Genomic DNA, 21,846 nt, shown 5'->3' with positions numbered 1-21,846 from the left:
ACGTAGCCCTTACCCACCGGGGGTGTGGCTGAATCTGAGCCCTCCGTGATTCTTTGGAATCCTTAGAAATTACCTCTAAAAGAGCTCCGAGCCTTTGGGGCTTGGGAGGGGAGGTTGTGCCGGGAGGGGCTGGCTCTCCCTCACCAAGACCGCCTGCTAATAGAGAGGTAAAAAAATTGAAGCATTGAAAATACCCATTTTATAATCAGCTGGATTTCTTCCTTCAGAGAATTTATTACAACCTTTTTTTATTTCCACGCACAGCAAATGTAATCTTATCTGGCGCACCGGCTGGCCTAGCTTGCTCGATCTGTTTGGCAGCAGAAAGCGATCAAAGGCCAGCCTTCCAGGGCACAAGCCCTGCCTCCCTGTTAAAGTTGCTTGAACGCATTAAAGCAGCTAAAATGTGGCATTTGGAGAATAGGATATCTATGCAATTAGCCATCTGATGCTTTTAGCAGCTGCTTGTAAGTTAGATCCGGTGCATCAACGAAAGATACCTTGGAGATTTGGAAGGAGAGAGGAGAGCAAGCGAGCCGGCTGCAGAGCCAGCCCTCAGTTGGGGGGAAAAAGCAGGCTTCAGACTTAGGAAGTGGCCCTGTGGGGTTTGCCATAGGTGAACGGTTGCCCACAAATATTTGCTGTACCCACCTCTGCTCTATCCCACCCCACCCCAAGTATCCAAGGGAGGGAAACCTTCTTACGATAACATGCCCATTATCTCTCTCCATGTGTTTTACTGACTGCAAGCCAGCAATGGGGCTGTGAACCTTTACAGATGTGAGTGGGGGTGGGAGGGGCGCCTGCTGCCAGGGAGCTGTTCTCTAGATCGGCTGGGGAAGCACGGAGCGTGTGCCAGCACCCCAGCAGAGGCAACGAAGTATTTGAAGCTCATCCAACTTTTTCATGGATGCGGGATGGAATGGAAACACTCTCCCACCTACTTGGCTGCACCGTCTCAGGGCTGCTGGTGCCCTTGGCTTGGATTTTCAGCAGGAAATGGGGAAGAGCCAAGTTGCCTTGCTCATCCCCTCCCTTGGTAGACAGCAGTTGGAATGAAGGTCTTGAGGGGCAAAACCGGAGCCTGACCCTCGCTGTCATGCTGAGAAATGGGCCAGAGGAGAATGGATCTGCCCGGGGTCTCTCTCTGTGGCCAGACGGGGTTCTTGTTCCTTTTGTCAGTCTCCTAATTCTTCCAGACCCCGTCACAGAATGCAGATATCTGGAAAGCTGCCTATCTTGGCAGTCCAGAGGCTTCTTCAGGGTTGCTATGGGTCCAGTACCCTTATACTGGGGCTGATTGGGTAGTGTTATGGTCCGCCAACAGCCTGCAGAGCTGGCAATGGAGTCGGACAGCGATGCGGCTGAGGAAGAACATGAGCCAGTCCTGGAAGCTGGGGAAGGCCTGCGTTGGAGCAGAGGTGAGGCCAGGGCCATCGGGGAGTGAGGTGCGGACTCCGGAGTCTCCAGAGGCTGACAGTAGAGAGGCAGAGGAACAGGAGGAGCCTGTTCCTATTGTACGCATGAGAAGAGCTGCCAGAAGGCAAGAGCAGCTCAAGCAAAGAGGACGAATAGGGCCAAGAGATGATTGGCCCCTCCCATAAGGCTTAAAAGACCAGCAACGGCGTTTGGCTCTTTGTCGGAAAACAATGTTGAGAGCCTTGGTCCGTGTCTTGCTGCATTTATTTCTTGTCTTCTGCTTCTGAATTTTTGCCAAGAAAAGCCTTTGGCAGTTTGCCTAATTAGACCAAGGTTGGTGATAAGACTGAAGAATTGTGGTCTGAAGAATCTGCTTTGATTTAGTTTGGATGACGCTGAGAATGAGTTTAATTCTCAGCTGTTCTAATAAAGTCTGTTTTCGAACTGATTGTGTCTAGTACTACCTACTTGGGCCTGGGTCACAACAGGTAGATGACGATTCTGTTTCCACAGGTGACTCCAGGCTTCGACGCCAAAGAAGGGGAGCTCTTTGTGAAAGGAGCCACCGTGTTTCAGGAATATTGGAACAGGCCTTTTGAGACCAAGGACACCTTTACTCCCGATGGCTGGTTCAAGACAGGTACTTGCTTGGGGATAAGAAATTCAGGTTCTGGGTCTAGTTAAAAGCCATGTTTCTTTTTAAAAAGTTTTTTATTTTATAAACAAACAAACATTTAGTACATCAGTCATTCCTTCCGTGTGACATCTCGGTGTTTTCTTCATAGCTCCATCTTTTTGTTGTTTTTTCTTTCTTCATTTCAATTTAATCTATGACAATTTTCTCACAAGTATACTATTCTAGTTATACCATTTTCTTACATAACTATCCATTGCTTATCTTTACCATTTTTCTAACCAATTGTAAAATTTGTCCCATATCTTAAAATATTCTGAATCCTCTCTTTCTTCGATCATCAAAGTTAATCTATTCATTTCTGCACAGTCCAGCATTTTTCTAATAATTTCTCCTTCCAGGGGTATTTTCTCTGCTTTCCAATTTTGCGCAAAAACAAGTCTTGCTGCTGTTATTACATGTATAATCAAATAGATATTTTCTTTACTGATTTTCTCTGGTAAAATACCCAATAAGAACAGCTCTGGTTTTGAGTCAGTGTGTTGTTGGATCATTTCTTCTAACCAACCCTTTATTTTATCCCAGTAATTTTTGGCTTCTGGGCATGTCCACCACATAGGATAATAAGATGCTAGTAACTGATGAGATTTCCAGCATTTAGCTGATTTAACTTTAAACATTTTTGCCGGTTTCTCAGGTGGCATATGCCATCTATAAAACATTTTATATTGGTTTTCTTTATATGCAGTGGACATTGTTAATTTGTAGTTCCTCCCCCATAACTGTTGCCATTTGTCTAGACCTATTGAATATCCAAAATTTTTGGCCCAAGCTATCATTGAAGTTAAACACAATGTTTGTGAACCTCGCCAGCCAGAGGATGTGTGGACTTCCTCTCCCAGAATTCTCCAGCCAACTCCTGGGAGTTGAAGTCCGCACATCTTCCAGGGGCCACGGTTGAGATACGCTGAGTTAAAAGGTGATGGAAACCCGCTTCTCCGTCTGTTTGATGCACCACCTGAGACATTACTCAATTAGATGTGCTATTGGACTGACCCCAAGTAGGGCTGCTGAGGGCAGTGGGGCCAAAAAAGCAGCAGCCCCACATGTTGGTTTGTGGCTCAAGGTTGCGGAAATAGGCTGGATTTGCAGTTGGCCGCAACTCAGGAGCAGCACGGAGCTGTTGCTTGCAATTCTGATAAATGATGGTGTGGCTGGTGTTCCTAGTATGCAAATAACACTTGACCCCTTTTAACCAATTTAGTGTTTCAGTGATTCTGTCACAACAGTCTGATTCCTACTCATGGTTCACTTAAGGCAGGGGCCCTACTGAGTGCCTCATTTATTCTGGTTCCAGCCATCAGGCGGTAATGCACTCAGAAGGTTGAGTCCATCAAAGGAGGCCTCTTGGGTGCAGCTATTCATGCCCTGGTCCTGGCATCTTTCTCGTCACACGGAGGACTGGTGGGCCGCCCAAGGAGCCCGAATCGAGCACAGTTTGGGGCAGAGAAAGAGAAGGTGCTTCACACCACCTCAGTAAACCGTGAAAGTTGCTGCCATAATTCAGCAGTGGGGACTTAGCTCAGGGGGTCTCTAACCACCAGGCCACGGACTATTTGAAACTGGGCTGCGTGAGTGATGGGCAAGTGTGCATGTGCTAAAGTCCACTTGTGTGAGCAGAGAGTGCGCACGCACGCCACTTGCACTGATGGGGCTGTGTATGTGTGTGCTATTCAGAGCTCCCCCCCTGCCACCACCACCCCGGTGCGCCGGGCTCCCAAGCTAGAAAGGTTGGGGACGGCTGACATAGCTGCCTCGCTTTAGAACACAGGAAACACAGTTGTGAAAGAGACAAAGGCTGTCAGTGCTGCAAGTTATGGCCATGAGAATGTCTCTTGGCGCCTGCTGCTGGGGTTTGAGGCAGTGGTGAATTGTAAAATTTGTTACTACCGGTTCTGTCGGAGTGGCTTGGTGGTGGTAATGTGACTGGGTGGATGTGGCCAACTTTTTAAAAATTTTATTTTAAAAGCATTTTTTCTACAACCTCTTCGGCTGAAGAGGTTGTAGAAAAAATGCTTTTAAAGGATTCTGATGATCCCAGCTGAGCTGCGCGATCATCAGAGGTTTTTTTACTTTTAAAAGCATTTTTTCGGCTGAAGAAAAAATGCTTTTAAAAGTAAAAAAAAAACCTCTCTGATGATTGCGTGGCTCAGCTGGGCATGGGTGGGGTTGGCAGGGATTTTTGCTACCGGTTCTCCGAACCACCCGCCACCATCACTACCGGATCAGGCGATCTGGTCTGAACCGGGAACATTTCACCCCTGGTTTGAGGCCAGGCAGGCTCTGCTTCTGAAGGGCCACAGTGGGAAAGCAGAGCAGGCCTTGCTTCAGAATAACAGAATAACCGAGTTGGAAGGGACCTTGGAGGTCTTCTAGTCCAACCCCCTGTTAAGGCAGGAAACCCGTGCCTTACCAGTGATGGCTAACCTTTATGCTGACCTGTGTGCCAGAAATGGCACACAAAACCATTCTGCCTGGACCACACAGCCCTGCTGGTCTTTGCATGCGTGGGAGTGCCGATACCCGGAAGAGCAGCAGTCCGTCGTACATATGCGAGCTGGCATCCGAACTTCTGGTTTCTGGCACGGATGCATGCCTGATAAACAGCTGCACATGCTCATGTGCATGACATAAACCCGGAAATTCGGGTGCCAGGCTTGCGCACGTGCGACAGAAAGCTGCTGTTCTTGGTTTCAGCGCTCCCGTGTGCGCGACAGCCAGCTGACTGGCGCATGTCTGTGCACAGGAACACGGAAGAGGAACCAGCAAGGCTGCACAGGATGGTTCTGCGTCACGTTCTATAGGTTCTCCCATGCGACCCTATACCATTCCAGACAAATGGCTGTCCAGCCTCTTCTTAAATGCCCCCAATGTTGGAGGCCCCACAGCTTCTGGAGGAAAGTCGTTCCACTTGTTAATTGTCCCACCAGCTGCTCTTGTATCTTCTGCCCCACAGAAAAAAAAGAGCCCGGCAAGGGGGCCCGTGGGATGGCACACGGCCTGTTAGAATCGTGTTTGGCTGCTTAAGCCTGTTGACTCCGACTTCCTCTTTGCCTTCCTCCAAACCACGGTGGGCTGTTTGAATTAACGAGGGACGCGTGTCCTCCCTTTGTTCTGCCTGGGTGTCATTAATCTTGCGAGAGGCGCTTGGGTGCCTGATTAATTCCGTTCCTGTCCATCAGCTGGCCAGGATAGAGAGGGGATTCCTCTCAGTGCAGCCTCTGCCTGAATGGCCCCAGCTGGCCCAGGGAGCTCACGCAACGGCGGCTCATGTTCCCGGTTCGAATTGGCCTCCGCAGTAACTGGCTGATGGGTCTTGCCATCCATCAGCCCCAGGGGAACAAGGACGCTGATCAGAGGACTGACATTGGGGCGAGGCCTGCACGGGAATGTTCTCAAACCCCCAATGGCCATGTGCTGTTTCGTCTCCGCCCTGCTCAAGCTGGCTTGCTGTAGATCTCTCTGGCGACTTTTTACTTGTATTTACTCATTTTGATATTATCATTAGCGGTACTAATAACTTAAAAATAGCTGCAGCTGAACAGGTTTTGCTGTCATGCAAGCGAGGGTGGCGGCCAAGTCAGATTCACAGGCAATCCCATGGTTTTTTTTTAATGTATTTTTCAGAGTTGATCCTTCTGATAAATATTTCAGATGCAAAGGAATAGCATGCATTAATTATTGTAAAGAGATGTCTTTAGGAGAAAATGATTTTGAAATTCAGTTTAATTTCATTGTAATGTGCCACAAACAGGAAAGGAGTATATGTGTTTAATTGGCTCTGGGGGGGGGGGGTAAGGCCTGGAAGATGGCATGCCTTTGTCACAGACCATTAGTGATACAGGCTGCATAATGAGGAACTACAATCAGCTCACAGCTGCTGGCTCCTACGGGAGAGAAGGATATTAAATGGAAATCAGTATAAATTAAACTTAACCCTTTCGCCGGCCTGAGCTTACTTCTGAGTTAGAGGCGGGGTGGGGGAGGGGACGAAAAAGGACTGAGGGCAAATGGAAGGCTGGCCCAGATTCACCCCCATCTCCAAAGGCTTCACACCAGGATGGGAAGGGAGAGAAATGGCATTTTGATTGCTCTCCTCCAGTCTCCTCGTTTTTTCTTCCTCTGGTTTTTTTTTGGGGGGGGCGGCGGGGGGGAGAGATACTCTGAACAGATTAGGCAAGCAGCCCTCCTTCACAAGTGATGCCACTTGACCTAAGAGGGAAATGCAAATCTCTGGCCTCCTCCTCTGCACATGGACCCTCTGTGCCTTTCTTTCTCTGCCCATCCCCATCCGTCTCTTGAGACAAGTCCATTTCTGCATTATCCGGTCTGGAGGCAGGGCAGCTGATCTCTGCTGTCCAGAAACTCGGCCCACCTTCAATGACCACAGAAGCTTCACAGACTCAAGTTACAGTAGCTAGAGATGCTGTTTATTGCCAAGAAGAAAGTGTTCTGTTTCCCTTCCCCCAATACTCCCAGCAAAGAGTCCGTCAGAGGCCTTCCTTTTTTCCTTTTATTTACATAGATACATGTCCTGGCCACGTCTACCCACGGGCCTGCCAAGTTTCTGGAGATAACGAGGAAATTATAGATAAGGCCAGAATTACTCACGAATATATTCTTCCCTCCATTGAAACAGTTAGCTCGCGCCAATTCATTAGCTCGCGCCAACTCATTACTTTGTCCAAGACAAAAAACCAGGAAGTCCCGCCTCCTATTTATAGTCTCTGCAGATGTCACTGCATGACAATTATGACTTGGCTTTGTCCCAACTCTTCCGCTGCTGCGCACGGCGATCCTGTCTACGTAACCTTGGATTGCTCCAAAACTGTTCTTGGGGCGTTGCCAAATCAGGCTCCATGGAATCAGGCTGTGCCGGCCCCTCCTCCTCCCTTTGAGTGGGTGCCAGGGAGGGAAAGGGCTCAAGAGAAGCAGGGCTGGCCAGGTCTTCTCCCTCACTTTCTGAATCATCCGAGTCCAGGAGTCCGGGTCCAGGGACCTGGGTCACAACACTATCCCTCACCGCAGGGCCCTTCCCCCGGGGCTGACGATCGGGATGCGGTCGGGCTGGGTTCTGCTCATGGAAGGCCTGCACCAGGTCAGGGGCATGAACGTCGGAGGCATCTACCAGGAGAAATCAGTCCCGTATCCCTTCCACGCGATCAAATATTGGAAACGACCCTTCAGCCAGCGGGAGTCTCGTACGCTGTGGACTTCGTATTCCTCCGATCCGTCCTCGGCGACAGTGACGGGTGCTGTTGGGCACCGAAGGGGACTCGGTGTGGCCTCAGGAACTAGAAGGGACCGGTGAAAAACGGGGTGGATCCGCATGGATCGTGGCAGGGTCAGTCGGTAGGCTACCGGGTTGATGACTGCCTCGACAGGGAACGGGCCGATGAATCGGTGGTCCAACTTCTTTACCGGGCGGTCGGACGGGAGGTGTTTGGTGGAGAGCCACACTCGGTCTCCAACTGCCAGCGGGGGCGTTGCCCGTCGGGAGCGGTCGGCGTACCGTTTGTAGTCCTCCTTTGCCCGATTCAGCTGCTGACGTACCAACTGTTGGACCGCATGCAATTCCGTCAGGAAGGTCTGCGTTTCGGGAACAGGAGAGTCCGGTGGTGCCAGAGGGAAGAGCCGCGGATGGTACCCCACATTGGCAAAGAACGGGGTCATCTGAGTAGAGGTGTGCTGAGAGTTGTTAAAAGCAAACTCCGCCAGGGACAGGTAGTCGGCCCAGTTGTCCTGTTGCTGGTTGATGAAGCAACGGAGATACTGTTCCAGTATACCGATGACCTCCTCTGTACCCCCGTCGGTCTCCGGATGGTGCGATGACGACAGACATACCTGCACCTCCAACGCGCCATCAGGCTCTTCCAGAAGCGGGCTGTGAACTGAACTCCAGCGGTCCGAAACCACCCTGTCCGGTAGACCATGGAGGCGGAAGATGTGCTGCAGAAAGAGGCGGGCGTTTTGCGGCTGTGGGCAGTCCAGCGGCATGGGATGAAGTGTGCCATCTTGGTGAGCATGTCCACCACCACCAGCACCGTGGTGAACCCAGAGGACGGCGGCAGGTCTGTCAGGAAATCCATAGAGATCGCCCCAGGGTCTGTCGGGTGTCGGCAAGGGCTGGAGGAGCCCGGGAGGGGCCCCGTGGCGGTCTTGGCTTGCCGGCACGGTATGCAGGATGTCACGAGGCATGTATATCATGCCGCACTGGGCCACCAAAAGGTCCGTGTCACCAGGTGGAGGTCTTGAAGAACCCAAAATGTCCTGCTGCAGGGTTGTCGTGGCACTGGGTCATGACGAGGGCTCGGAGTGGTCCTGTGGGCACATATAATCGCCCGAAACTTGAGTAAGTCCTCCAAGGTCCAAGGAGACGGGGCCCACCTCCGCTCTCCTTTGCTGCGACCAGGCGTCCTGGCGCTGCGCCTCGCACCTGGGCCGCAAGTCCACTGGCTCCCGTGCTGCGGCCAAGGCTTCTGCCGGCAGCACTGTCCGTGGAGGAAGGGGTCCTTGGCGCAGAGGTACTCTGGCTTGGACAGGGCATCCGCCCTCCGGTTGTGACCGCTGGGAATGTAGGTCACGCGGAAGTTGAACCGGGCAAAAACAATGACCACGGATCTGCCGCTGGTTCAACTTCCGAGCTGTGGTGAGGTGCTCGAGATTCTGATGGTCCGTTCGGACCTCCACCTGATGTCGGGCCCCCTCCAGATGGTGTCGCCAAACCTCGAATGCAGCCTTGATAGCCCGCAACTCCTTTTCCCAGATAGTGTAGTTGCGCTCGGAAGGGTTGAGTTTCCGGGAGTAGTAAGCGCGGGAAAAAGTGTGCCGCCATTCGCCGGAGCCTGTAGCAGCACCGCTCCCAGAGCCACATTGACGCGTCCATTTCCACCACAAAAGGCCGGAGCGGGTCGGGATGCCTCAGGACGGGTACCATGACGAAGGCTTTCTTGAGGGCTGTGAATGCTTCTTGCTGCGGGGGACCCCACCGGAACGCAACCTTCTTCCTGAGGAGCTGGGTAAGTGGAGCTGTCAGTGTGGCGAAGCCGGGATGAAGGTCCGGTAGTAGTTGGCGGCCCAGTAGGCGCTGAACATCCTTCACCCGACGAGGGCTTCCCAGCTACACAAAGCTTCTACTTTACATGGGTCCATGGCTATGCCCTCGGGCGAGATGATATGCCGAGGAATTCTATGGAAGTCCGGAAGAAGACGCATTTCTCCAGCTTCGCATTGAGTTGTTGCTCCATAGCGTTGCAGAACCAGACTGGCGTGTCGAAGGTGGCTTTCCTGGACCGGGAGTAAATCAGGATGTCGTCGAGGTAGATAACCACGAACCGATCCAACATGTCTCGGAACACGTCGTTCATGAAGTGCTGAAAACGGCGGAGCATTGGTCAACCCAAATGGCATGACAGTGTATTCGTAGTGTCCGTATCGGGTGCGAATGCCGTCTTCCATTCGTCTCCTTCGCATCCGCACCAGGTTGTAGGCCCCGGAGATCGAGCTTGGTGAAGATCGTGGCCTCCGCAACCTTTCCAGTAGCTCCGGGATGAGCGGCAGGGGTAGCGATTCCGCACCGTAATGGCGTTTAGCCGGCGGTAATCACAGCATAGGCGCAAGTCCCTGTCTTCTTCTTCACAAAGAGGACCGGGGCCGAGAGGGACTTTGAAGGCGGATGAACCCTCGGGCCAGGTTTTTGTCCAGGAAGTCCCTGAGGCGGCCAACTCGGGCTCCGACATGGAATACAGGCGTCCCACAGGCAGTGGTGCGTTGGGCAGAAGGTCCACGGGCAATCGTGGGGCCGATGCGGGGTAGTCGGTCCGCCTCCTTCTCGCTGAACACGTCGGCGAAGTCCGTCAGCTCAGGAGGCAAGGTGATGGCAGCGGTGGGGACGTTCTGGCGGCACAGGTGTGGCGGATGTGATCGACGCACTGCAGACTCGGGAAAGAGATGGCGTTCGCGACCAGGCCACCTGAGGATCGTGGGTCCGAAGCCAGGCCATCCCAAGGACCAAGGAAAATGAAGGTCCGCCGTGACATAAAACTGGATCGCCTCCTCATGGTCCCTAATAGCCAGGCGCAAAGGCTGGGTGGCGAATTTAATGGGGCCGACACCAGTTCTCGTCCATCAATTGTCTCTACCCGCATCGGAGGGTCCACCGGAACCATGGGGACCGCAAACTGGGTCACAAAGGCCTGGTCCATAAAGTTTGTTGTGGCCCCTGAGTCCACCAGCGCATGCGCCTGGAGCCCGTCCGACTGGTTCCCCAACCATATCCGTGTGTCCAGAATCAGATGCCGAGGGGGCCCAGAGTCTACTTCCGCAACGTCCAGTGGGGGCTTAGTACGTGCCCCGACCTAGGTTTTCCCGAGGTCGGGCCTGCTCCGTTTCCCGATTGGTCACGCTGTGATTCGGGGACCGGCGTGCGTGCCCCACTTCGCTTTCTGGGGCAAGAAGGAGGGAAGTGGCGGGCTCCCACAGTACAGGCACAATCCCCTTGGCGCCTCGGTTCCGCTCCTGGGCTGTTAGGCGAGGTCTGGCGCTCCCAACTCCATGGGCTCTTCCGCAGCGGTTACAAGACGTGGGGCGACCCGGGGTGCTGGTGGTGCAGGAAGTAGGGGTGCAGATGTCGACGGAGGGTCCCGGGGGGTGCGACGGGACGGTCGCCGTTGCAGACGGGCATCGAGGCGGAGACAAAGGGCACCAAGTTGTCGAGGGTCCGTGGCGCCTCCACGCTGGCCAGCTCGTCTTGCAATTCCTCTGAGAGTCCCTCCTGAACGCGCCCACCAGCGCTGCATCATTCCAGTCAGAGTCCTGGCACAAAAGACGAAATTCGGCGATGTACTCCTGCAGGGGGCGTTTCCCTTGACGGAGTTCCTTAAGGCGCCTGGTTGCCGTCAGCATTCGTACGGGGTCCTCATACATGGTGCGTAGGTGCTGCCAAAACGCTGTTGGTCCGCCAGCAGGGGCTGTCCTGGAGCAAGAGGCGTGGCCCATCGAGCAGCCGAGCCGGAAAGAAGGTTAATCACGAAGCCCACCTTAGCCCGGTCGCCTGGGAAATCCTCTGGCCTCATAGCCATGTAGAGCTGGCACTGTCCCAAGAAGGTCGGGAACATCTCAGGCTGCCCAGAAAACTTATCCGGCACGGTTATCGGGCACTGCGGCGAGGAGGAGGAGGTGGGAGGATGGGGGGCTGCAGGCACATTCCTGGCAGCAAGTTGGCCTGCCAAGTGAGCCACTTGCTGCTGGAGCTGTTGATTAGCCGCTGTAGCTGCTCTAACTGCTGCTGTACCTGCTGCTGATCCATCTTTGGTGGAAGATGTTTTAGTCAGGTCTTGGACAAAATGTTCTGTTTCCTTCCCCAATACTCCCAGCAAAGAGTCCGTCAGAGGCCTTCCTTTTTTCCTTTTATTTACATAGATACATGTCCTGGCCACGTCTACCCACGGGCCTGCCAAGTTTCTGGAGATAACGAGGAAATTATAGATAAGGCCAGAATTACTCACGAATATATTCTTCCCTCCATTGAAACAGTTAGCTCGCGCCAATTCATTAGCTCGCGCCAACTCATTACTTTGTCCAAGACAAAAAACCAGGAAGTCCCGCCTCCTATTTATAGTCTCTGCAGATGTCACTGCATGACAATTATGACTTGGCTTTGTCCCAACTCTTCCGCTGCTGCGCACGGCGATCCTGTCTACGTAACCTTGGATTGCTCCAAAACTGTTCTTGGGGCGTTGCCAAATCAGGCTCCATGGAATCAGGCTGTGCCGGCCCCTCCTCCTCCCTTTGAGTGGGTGCCAGGGAGGGAAAGGGCTCAAGAGAAGCAGGGCTGGCCAGGTCTTCTCCCTCACTTTCTGAATCATCCGAGTCCAGGAGTCCGGGTCCAGGGACCTGGGTCACAACAGAAAGTCAGAAGAAATATGTACAAAATGAGATTGTTAGATCAGCCTTCTCTTCCCGCTCATCCGTGGATGTTTGGACATTCTTTTTTTCAGCCTTCAGCATCAAAGTCTCTCTGACCTGGGAATCTCCGAATCCCACTTTGCCAGCTTCCACCACTAAGACGGATCTGGATTGCAATGCCCAACACAACCTCTAGATGGCAGAAAGGAAACAGAGAAAATTCTGACTTGTCCCTGCCTTCTAGTGGCCCCTGGAAGTTCTACCGATTGAGTAAGGCTGCTCCTTGGCTCAGGCATGACTAGACCAAGCAGCCTTTCTTTTGCTCAAAAAAAAAAAATCTTGAGTGAGGTTCTCTAGAGAATTTTGTGCTGGCCGTGTGCAGTCAGGTGTCTCAGGGAAATTCCTATTCCTGGATGTATTTTTATGAGCAGCAGCCAAATGATGCTACTAAGTAAGTTTCAAAGGCTGCATCTGAATGAGTTAATTACCCCCCTTCCCCCCCCCCCCAGCATTCCTGAAGAATGCAAATGATTGTAGCCTGTATTGATGGGCCTGTATTGATGGAGCTGTGCTATGACTGAAGAAAACAACCTCAGAATCCACCACCACTCCCCCCACCCCACCCCCCCACCCCCCCCGTGCCCCAGCAGTCAAATGAAGGGGGGGGAGTGTTGTGGCATCCCTGGACCCAGACTGGTCGCATGGGCCTCCTCTTCTAAGGGGGAGTTGGCAGGGGAGAAATCAAACTGTTTCAGCAAGAGCCGAGCCAAGACAGCTCGGGGGGGGGGGGTGTCTTGGTGGGGAATCCCATAGGCCGACCTCTTAGGCCAGTCTCAAGTCTTAAATTATAGTAAAATAAGGGCATCAACATGATCTGGTGTTCCACCAGCAGGAACCACCCGCAGGCATGCAGGACAGATAGTCCCGGGTTACTCAGGCAAGTAAGCCAAGCTACAAACAACCGCTTTTGTGGCTAGTTTTCTTGATATGTTACCTAAATAGCAGGCTGGTAAGAAAGTCCGAAAAACTAGCTGCCGCCTCCTGTCCCTCTTTAGAGGAATCAGCATTGGTGGCTTTAGTGTTCTTTCAAGATTCAGGGCGGTGGGTGTGACCGGGGTTGAAATGTAAAATTTGTTACTACTGGTTCTGTGGGCGTGGCTTGGTGGTGGAGGGGTAATGTGACTGGGTGGGCGTGGCCAACTTTTTTTTTTAACTTTTAAAAGCATTTTTTCTGCAACCTCTTCGGCCGAAGGTTGTAGAAAAAATGCTTTTAAAGGGTTCTGACAATCCCAGCTGAGCCGCGTGATCATCAGAGCTTTTTTTTTTACTTTTAAAAGCATTTTTTCGGCTGAAGAAAAAATGCTTTTAAAAGTAAATAAAAACAACCTCTGATGATCGCGTGGCTCAGCTGGGCATGGGGGTGGGCAGGGATTTTTGCTACCAGTTCTCCAAACCACCTGCCGTCATCACTACTGGATCGGGTGATCCGGTCTGAACCGGGAGCATTTCACCCTTGAATGTGACCCATTCGATCCGAGGGTGGGCTTCCCCCGAACCATCCCTGCAGCCTGCCTGCTGAGCAAAGGATTTCTGGCTAAGTGGCCTGGAGAAGCCAGATGACAGAACTGCAATTCCCCCGTGGAAAGGCTGATGCCGTTCACGCTGCTAACCCGTCCAGGGAGTAGAACCTGGGAGTGTTTGGAGAGATTTATTTTCAATTACAGGTTGGAGCAGAGGCATGAAATAGTCCTGGCTCTGAAAGTGGAGCATAAATCCTCGCAGCAAATCCATGTATATCAGCTCCATATAATAAGATTTTATTGATTGCTATATTGTATCTGTCAGAATAAAACTCCCCTAATGCCTGCGTCAGGGCTGGGAAGATCAAAGGCTCCTTTGGCAACAGAATCTCATTCAGGAATCAATGCGCTTTGATTAATAGGTCATTAAGAAAGTCGAGTTATTTAACTTGTTTGACGGGGGCTTTAAAGGGCTCCTTTCTTTCCAAATGCAGCAGAGTGGGAGGGCTGCCAGCGTTGCTCTTTTGAGAGAATGACCAAATTCGGCTTCTTAGCCTTTGGGCCCCGTTGCTCTCAGAAGCCCTGGACTCCTCAGAGGCCCCCGAGTGGAAACGGGGTCCCTCCTGCCCTTCCTGGGGACGCCTGGGGTTGCTTTTCAGCATGTATGTGTGCTGGAGGGCGGATGCTTTGCCTCGCTTCCAGTGGGATGTGTACAAATTTATATGTCTCCAAGGACCACGCAATCCATAAAACGGACTTTCCGGCAGGAGGTTAAGAAGCTGCTCAGTGCTTCTTTAATAGGGGCTTCTCCTGGGTCCCTCGAGGCTCTTCCGCTCTCTGCCTTGCTCAGGAGCTACTGTGCAACTTAAAAAGCACATCAGGAGAACCACCAGGACTCCTCAGCCCCGGAAAGGTTGCAGCCTTCAGCCTCCCACCATGGAAAGGACAGGAAGAGAATCAGGCCAGGGAAATGGAAATAATTGTCTGTCCCTTTGAGCCACTGGCAGTCCGTGGGGCTCAGGAGGCTCCCCTGCCAATGGAGAAGAGGCCACAACGGCCCACAGGCTGCCTCGGCTTTTCCCCCGGGGCTCGTAGGCCCAGGATCGCCTCCACAAAAGGCACCGGGGGGGGGGGGGCTGTTCCATGCACTTGGACTCGGGCACATCACTCCAGCTGACTTTGTTGTCAACGCCTGATGGGACTTGCGGTCTTAGCGAGAATCCCTTTGCCAGTCCCGGCCTTCCCTTTGATGCCAGCCGCTGCATAGGAGTTAAGCAGATGGCTTGGCGTGGTGCCCTCGCTGAGAGTTGGCAGTAGCTTTCCCTGGCACCTTCCCAGTCTCGGGAGAGAGCAGGTGTTTCCCCCTCTGAGGCGGCCATTTGTTTCCCTTTGTGGGCGTTCACACCTGAGAGGGAGATGGCTTCTGCCTCTTCAGTGCCAGTTATAAATAGAAACGGGTCTCATTAAAATTCTAGCACGCATTTTTTCTTGTTTGTTTACCCCCTCTCTCCCAGCTGTAAATTTGATTAATACTATTTTTGTTCTTTAAAATGATTGCTTAATGATGTTCTCCTGCAAATGTTGCCTGTCACTTACCAGCAGGGCGAGTCCAACACCAGGGAGGCCTGAGCCCAGAGGAAAGCTTGGGAACAGCTGGATGTGTCTGTGCGGAGATCCTCCATCCTCCAGGTCAGGGCTGTCCCAAAGGCAGCTGGTCTTTCTTGCTTTTGGCCCTTTGAAGATGTTTCGCTTCTCATCCAAGAAGCTCTTTTAGTTTGCAGAAGCTTTTTGGGATTAGAAGTGAAACGTTTTCAAGGGAAAAACCCAAGGAAGACCAGCTGCATTTTGGGACATTTGATCTGTCTCCAACCCACAGCAACACTGCCTGGGGAGGAGCCCCCGTCCAGCTCCCCTGGACGCCCATCGGGGCTTATGAACCTGGGCCTCCTTTGCCCTGGTCACAATTTCTCCATGCAAGTATGGAAGTGTCACTAAGAAGCTGTGTAACCTTCTGCCTCTCCCGGAATTTCACCTTTGGCCTCAAGGTTGCTCTGCAGAAACAGAAGGGCAGTGAGGGGAGCAGCTGGAGGACTGGAATTCAGCCCCAGATTTTCCCCAGTTTCCCAGCCCCTGAGTAGCTCTGGCCAAAGCCAGGCGATTGTCCGTCCTTTGCCATCCAAGCTTTGATGCATCAGCAAATGCAGGCTTGGTGTTGGATGATGGGCTATCTACTTTTCCAAGAATCAGCCAGAGCCCTGTTTTCTCGCGGGTCCTTAGTCCTCGGCAGTTCCGCTACACAGCTGCACCTTTCTGCATTTTGCTTACCCATCGGATTATCTTCCTACCTTCTGCTTTGTTGTCCCACCCTGAATGAGCACACCAAAGGCACACACCAGGGTCTGAGATGGGTCTCTGGTCAGCTGCAGAGCTCCTCTCTTATTGTGTGTGTGTGTGTGTGAAGGAAATGAAAAGGGGGATGAGGCCGGTGGGGAAAGCAAGTGGCAAGAATTCCCTTGCATCCTAGCTTTCTTTCCATCCACCAGCATCTGGAAGGAAGGCCTTGGTTTTACAGGCTCCACCTGAGGCCTCCTATGTCCTTCCCCCTTTTATTTAACATGGTTTGCCCAAGGAAGTGGGGAAAACCATGGTTTGTTTTTAAATAGCCGGCCCTCTAAGCCTCCTGATTTCCTCCCCCCCACCCTTGTGTAATCCTGGCTAGATAACCTCCTGGGGAGTGAAGGCCTCTGCTCTTTGCTCTCCAGAAGACCCTCCCTGTGGGTGTCTGAGAGCATATTGACTCCAGGCGAGGGAGCAGGAGGGGAAAGGGGGGAGGCTGGCAGCCCCCTTGCTTAGAGACCCTCCGCCAGACAAGCCTCCCCACTGCGGTGGCCACTGCCAAAGCCTCCAGACGTCCGTCCTCCTGTTGCCGCCTCAGTGGATTATTTAATCATCTTCTTCAGAAGATTCCCAGGAAGGTGCCCCCGCCCAGGGAAAGGGGGCGTGCGGGCTGTTGCTGGCTTGTAATTGATCCTGGAGTTGTTCCGCGAAGGGAGAGGTGCAAAGCACGGGAAGGGGGGGGCGGGGGGTGTTAACTCCAGCATCTTGGTTATTCCAATTACTTGCAGCCAGGATTCAGCCTCTCAAGCTGCCGAGAGGCACAGCGGGCTCTTTTCCATGCCATTCCCTTTTCGCCATCTGCAGCGCTGTCTATAAATTCTTAAATGCTAATGGGGGGGGAAGGAGAGAGTGAGCGACTCCCCATTTTTAATGACCCCCCCCCTTCTCTGCAGCAGCCCCGCTGTGCTCTTCCCCTCTGGGGCTCTTTCTGTGCAAGGCTGGGAGAAGCGCCCTGGCTGGAGGTCTGAGGAGGTTTGAGTCTGTCATTTGCATCTCTAGAATGGTCTGGTTTGGTTCTGCAACCCAACAAGACAGACACAGACTTCAGAAGATCATTAGAACTGGGAATTGGGGGGCTGAGGGTAAAGGATGGAGTGATGGTTAATGTACAGGGATTATTGAAGATGTATAAATATAATTAATGAAGGGTCGGGTCTGCCCAGTTACCATTTTAGAACGGTGGGGAGGGAGAAAAGAGGAGAGAGTAGAAGGTAGGAAAGAGGAGAAGAGGAAGGAAGAGGGGTAGAAGAGGGAGAAGGAAGGTGTAGGGTGGAGGGAGGAGAGGATGTAGATAAGAGAAGGAGAGGAAGGCCTGGAAAGTAGAAGAAGGTAGAAGAGGGAAGAGTGTTAAAAAGGGGGGTGGTGACTGGGCAAGCCCGACTAATTGTATATAACTGTACATTGGATGAGCTGTTTGATATGATTGTAAAAATAAAACTTCTTTATGAAAAAAAAAAGAAGATCATTAGAACTGCAGAAAAAATAATTGCTACCAACCTGCCTTCCATTGAGGACCTGTATACTGCCCGAGTCAAAAAGAGGGCTGTGAAAATATTTAGAGACCCCTTGCATCCTGGACATAAACAACTCCTACCCTCAGAACGATGCTATAGAGCACTGCACATCAGAACAACTAGACACAAGAACAGTTTTTTCCCAAACGCCATCACTCTACTAAACAAATAATTCCCTCAATACTGTCAAACTATTTACTAAGTCTGCACTACTATTAATCTTCTCAGAGCAGAGTGTCCAACCTTGGCTAATTTAATACTTGTGGACTTCAGCTCCCAGAATTCCCTAGCGAACATGGCTGTCTGGGGAATTCTGGGAGTTCAGGTTCACAGGTCTTAAAAGTTGCCAAGGTTGGGCATTCCTGATCTAGAGTGAGTTGGACTTGAGTTGCTGGGGCTGCCAGGGGCTCCTGCTTACTCCCTGTAAAGCCCTACTGATGTAGGACAACCCAGCTGCTTGTAAGCAAAGACCCTCTGTGGCACCCCCTTTCTTATCCCCTCATTGTCTCGGAGACATGTGGCTCCCTCACCTTTCTCTGGGACCCCCCCCAATCCCTCCCAAGAAGAGGCCTGGCCGACTCCATCTCTGCTGGCCTCCTTGTTTTGTTTAGACAAGCGCTTTGCTGCTAAGCTGACTTACTGTCAGAATAGGCTGCAGTGAGTCTTTTTTTATGAGCTTTAATTACAACGTCATTATTTTATCCGTACTTTACAGTTAGCCATTTTGAGCACTGTAATTAGTGGGAATGCCGGGTTTCAATGCAATAAGCGAGAGCCCCAGAAAATCAGTGGCTGGGCGGCCTCCCTCTTTCGAGACCCCTTTGGGGAGCGTCTCCCCAGGACATCCCTCCATCTGCTCCCCGTCCCTGCTCTCAACACCCCACCCCCACCCCTGGGACTGTGGCCCTCTGCTCTTCTCCGCTCGCCCCCCCCCCCCCGACCTTGGAAAAGCCGGGGATAAAGGGAGCACCTGGGTGGAGAGGAGCGGAAGGAGTCCTTTTCTCTCGGAAGAAGATTTAAAGTAACGGGGGTTGGGGGGGGATAGTCAGTGGATCCTCATTAGTATTGTTTAAAAATCCTGATGAATTTATGAACAAGGTCTGATCCTTTGGCCTGAGCAGGGGTGAAATGTAAAATCTGTTACTACTGGCTCTGTGGGCGTGGCTTGGTGGGGGAGTAATGTGAGTGAGTGGGTGTGGGCAACTTCTTCTTTTTTTAACTTTAAAAGATCAGGCAACTCAGCTGGGATCGCCAGAGGAGCCTTTTAAAAGCTTCTTTTTTTACAACCTCTTCCACCAAAGAGGTTGTAGAAAAAATGCTTTTAAAGGGTTCTGACAATCCCAGCTGAGCCACGCGATCATCGGAGGCTTTTTTTTCTTTTAAAAGCATTTTTTCAGCCGAAGAAAAAATGCTTTTAAAAGTTAAAAAAAAAACAACCCTCTGATGATCGCATGGCTCAGCTGGGCATAGTGGGTGGGGCAGAGATTTTTGCTACCGGTTCTCCGAACCACCTGCCACTATTGCTACCGGATTGGGGAATCTGGTCCAAAGCGGGAGAATTTCACCCCTGTGCCTGAGTCTCTACGGGATCTGGAATTTAGGAAAGGGAGCAGGGCTACCAGTCTGAGGTTTCTTTACCGGCAGGAACCTGAGGACGTCTCCTCCTCCTCCTTGTCCCTCTTCCTCTCCCTGCATTCTTTGGTTTTACTGCAGTTGGATCCCATTTCACATCCTCTCCAAGAAAAGGCCTAAGAAGGCGGGTCCCCCTCATCCATCAAGTCAACCCTCTGCCTCTCCGAACAGAAGGAATCAGAGCTCCTCCTAAGCAGCAGTTGGTTAAACGGGAGGCTCCCAAATGACAAAAGAGCTTAGAGGTAGATGCTTGGTCTCTTTTCTACAAGGTTTCGTGGCTGGCAAAAGTTCTCCATTCTCTTGCGAGTCCAGAGATGCCACGAGACCGGTGGGCACTATAGGCAGCCATACCCTACACCTTTAGTGGCCCACAAGGGCTCTGGGGGCCCCTGGAACAGGATGGTCTGGATGAGATGGGCTTCCCTCTGGTGGTACCTGTCCACCCCTCCCCCGTCTCAACCTTACCGAGCAACTGAATTGGGAGCTCCCTCTCCTAGAGACCATTCTCTGCCCCAGCCCCCCTCTCCCCCCCTCCCGTGTTATAAACACATTCCCCCAGTCCATCCGGCACACTGTATCAATCTTGTTTAATAGACTGGAAAGCTTAATGCGCAGTGGTGGGTCACGGGGAGCATCGGGGTGATAGATTGCGCCTTCCCGGAGTTGAGCACCGTTGATGTATAATGAAATATTTATGATTTATTCCAGCTAATAAACTGGAATGAAGTGTGTGATATATGCGAGCAGATGGGGAACTATCAATGCCGTTTTCGTTTGGGGAGTGTGGGGAGGTTGATGTCCATAACACATACACACATCGCAAACCTCCAATGCCGCAGGCTCTACCTTTCGCCTCCCCCCCCACCCCTCATTAAACTCCCTCCCGCTAATTGTTTGCCATCCTTCCCCACCCCTACCCCCCATCTTCACCCCTCTGGCGCCTCTTTTCCACCAGTGAAAATCTCCCTTTTGAGAGAGAGCCATTTATCCGGCAGCCTTCAGGGAACCCGGCCACTGGAAGGGGCAGGGATAATTTCCTGGGACTTTGGACAGATTTATCAGGAAAAGGATCTCAAAAATATTTCCTCCTGGAGCTCCAAGGAGATTGAGCGAGACCCTCTTCCATGGCCCTGTTGCTGGTCATGCAGGAAAGATTGGATTAAAGGGTCCACGTGCTCCGACATGATGCCATAGAGGTTTTTAGGGGGCTGTTCTCCACCCATTAAGTAGCACCCATGGCCGGTTTCACCAGCCGATCCCTGCCAGTTCTTTGTCTTTCCCCAACCCTTGCACCTTCCCTTCGATGAAGCCCCAAGAGTTGCTGCAGCCATGGCTTCCTTCAGAGAAGAGCTTCTAAGGGGGTCTCCATGCCAGAATGTTCCTCTCTGGAAAAATGCCAGGGATCCTGGTGTTGAAGCGGCCTTAGGTCCTTCAAACCAAGAAGATCCGAAAGAGACCTACCCAGTGTCCGGTCACCCTCTCAGCAGGAGCCCACCAAGGATGGTGCTTGGGAAGAGAGCGATTTTGTGGCTGATGGAGGGATGGGGGAAGCGGCTGGTCCCTGTCCTGGCCTTTGTGCCCCATCATCGTGGCATTCTCAGCCCATCAAGCGATGCGCCTTCCGATCCCCCCAGGGGGTGGGGGCTTCCATTTCCCCTAAAGTGCAGCAGCTGCGTGGATTGTGACCCCCATAATCCCTGCAGAAACATGTCTTAGCTGGGATTGAAGCCCCTCCCTCTGATTCCACCAAAACCCCCTTCCTCCTGGGATCCTTGATGGGCCAAGCAGGCTGAAGTGGAGGAGAATGGAAGCGTGCCCAAATGCGTATGAGGAGATGGCAACCGAGGCAGAGGCTGCCCGGTGAAGGTGGCACCGAACGTCCTTCAGTTGACGTTGCTGCAGGATTAAGGCCAACTTAAGGGAGGGTCTCTGCCTTGGAGCTCCACGTCCGGCAAGGACCTCTTAGCTCTGGGGCCCTGGTTCTGGACGTCAGCGGGCTCTTCCTGGGCCCCATCCCCAGAATCTGTGCCCATCACGCGCCTCCCTTCTTTCCTTTGCCCAGGTGATACGGCCGTGTATCAGGAAGGCACCTACTGGATCAGGGGACGGACCTCGGTGGACATCATCAAAAGCGGAGGTTACAAGATCAGCGCCCTGGAAGTTGAACGCCACCTGCTGGCCCACCCTAGCATTGCAGGTGCTGTCTGTGCGCTGCCATTTTGCTGTTGATGAATGGAGGGCTAATTATGTACCCGGCATTTTACCAAGAAGCTTCAAAGTTTGGTTTTCTTTCTCCCGGGTACATTCTCAAAGGCAGAAAGGCGAAGCGATCTCTTTCAAATGCATGAAGGAATTACTTTAAAAGGTTATAAAGTTAAACAAAGACTGGACAGATGAATAAAAGTGCAGCTGGCATGAAGGAGTTTGGGCCAATGAAATCCACTCCAGCCATCTGCCTCCAGTTCCTAAGATGAGTTGAACCAACTAATTGATAACTTGAAGTAAATGACTTGAAATCTAGCAATGGGATCCGTCTTCACTTAAGGGTCCAGGATGGCTGGAAGGTGAGAGTCGCTCTGGCCCTTTCCCCAACGTGCTTCTTCTCCCTTCTCCTGCAGATGTTGCTGTGATCGGTGCCCCAGACATTGTCTGGGGTCAGAAGGTCAGCGCCGTGGTAGAACTCCACAAGAGCCAGGAATTGTCTCTCCAGACCCTCAAGAAATGGGCCAGGTAAGTTGGAGCGCCAGAAGCAGAAGCCAGACAG

The 21,846-nt window shown here is 52.2% G+C and overlaps 2 protein-coding genes across 6 annotated transcripts in view; both read left to right on the top strand.

The window, feature by feature from the left end:
- The window catches only part of ACSF3 (acyl-CoA synthetase family member 3), a 43,613-nt gene that overhangs the window by 18,611 nt on the left and 3,156 nt on the right, over nucleotides 1–21,846 (top strand). For all 4 annotated transcript variants that reach the window (XM_058155119.1, XM_058155120.1, XM_058155117.1 and 1 more), the window contains exons 7-9: nucleotides 1,933–2,059; nucleotides 21,145–21,279; nucleotides 21,701–21,812. In XM_058155119.1, the coding sequence (XP_058011102.1) occupies nucleotides 1,933–2,059; nucleotides 21,145–21,279; nucleotides 21,701–21,812 (374 nt within the window). The remainder of the gene's footprint in view (nucleotides 1–1,932; nucleotides 2,060–21,144; nucleotides 21,280–21,700; nucleotides 21,813–21,846) is intronic.
- The window catches only part of CDH15 (cadherin 15), a 39,029-nt gene continuing 19,127 nt past the window's right edge, over nucleotides 1,945–21,846 (top strand). The window contains exon 1 of one of the 2 annotated variants that reach the window (XM_058155098.1): nucleotides 1,945–2,059. In XM_058155098.1, the coding sequence (XP_058011081.1) occupies nucleotides 2,042–2,059 (18 nt within the window). In that variant the 5' untranslated portion in view covers nucleotides 1,945–2,041. Of the gene's footprint in view, nucleotides 2,060–21,709; nucleotides 21,813–21,846 lie in introns of those variants that run through there. The other variant, XM_058155099.1, reaches the window with a different exon arrangement.

The sequence above is a fragment of the Ahaetulla prasina genome, chromosome 12 (assembly GCF_028640845.1).
Source record: "Ahaetulla prasina isolate Xishuangbanna chromosome 12, ASM2864084v1, whole genome shotgun sequence".
Classification (NCBI taxonomy): domain Eukaryota; kingdom Metazoa; phylum Chordata; class Lepidosauria; order Squamata; family Colubridae; genus Ahaetulla; species Ahaetulla prasina.
The sequence above is the reverse complement of the archived record's forward strand: the minus strand, read 5'-3'. Positions and strand labels throughout refer to the sequence as shown.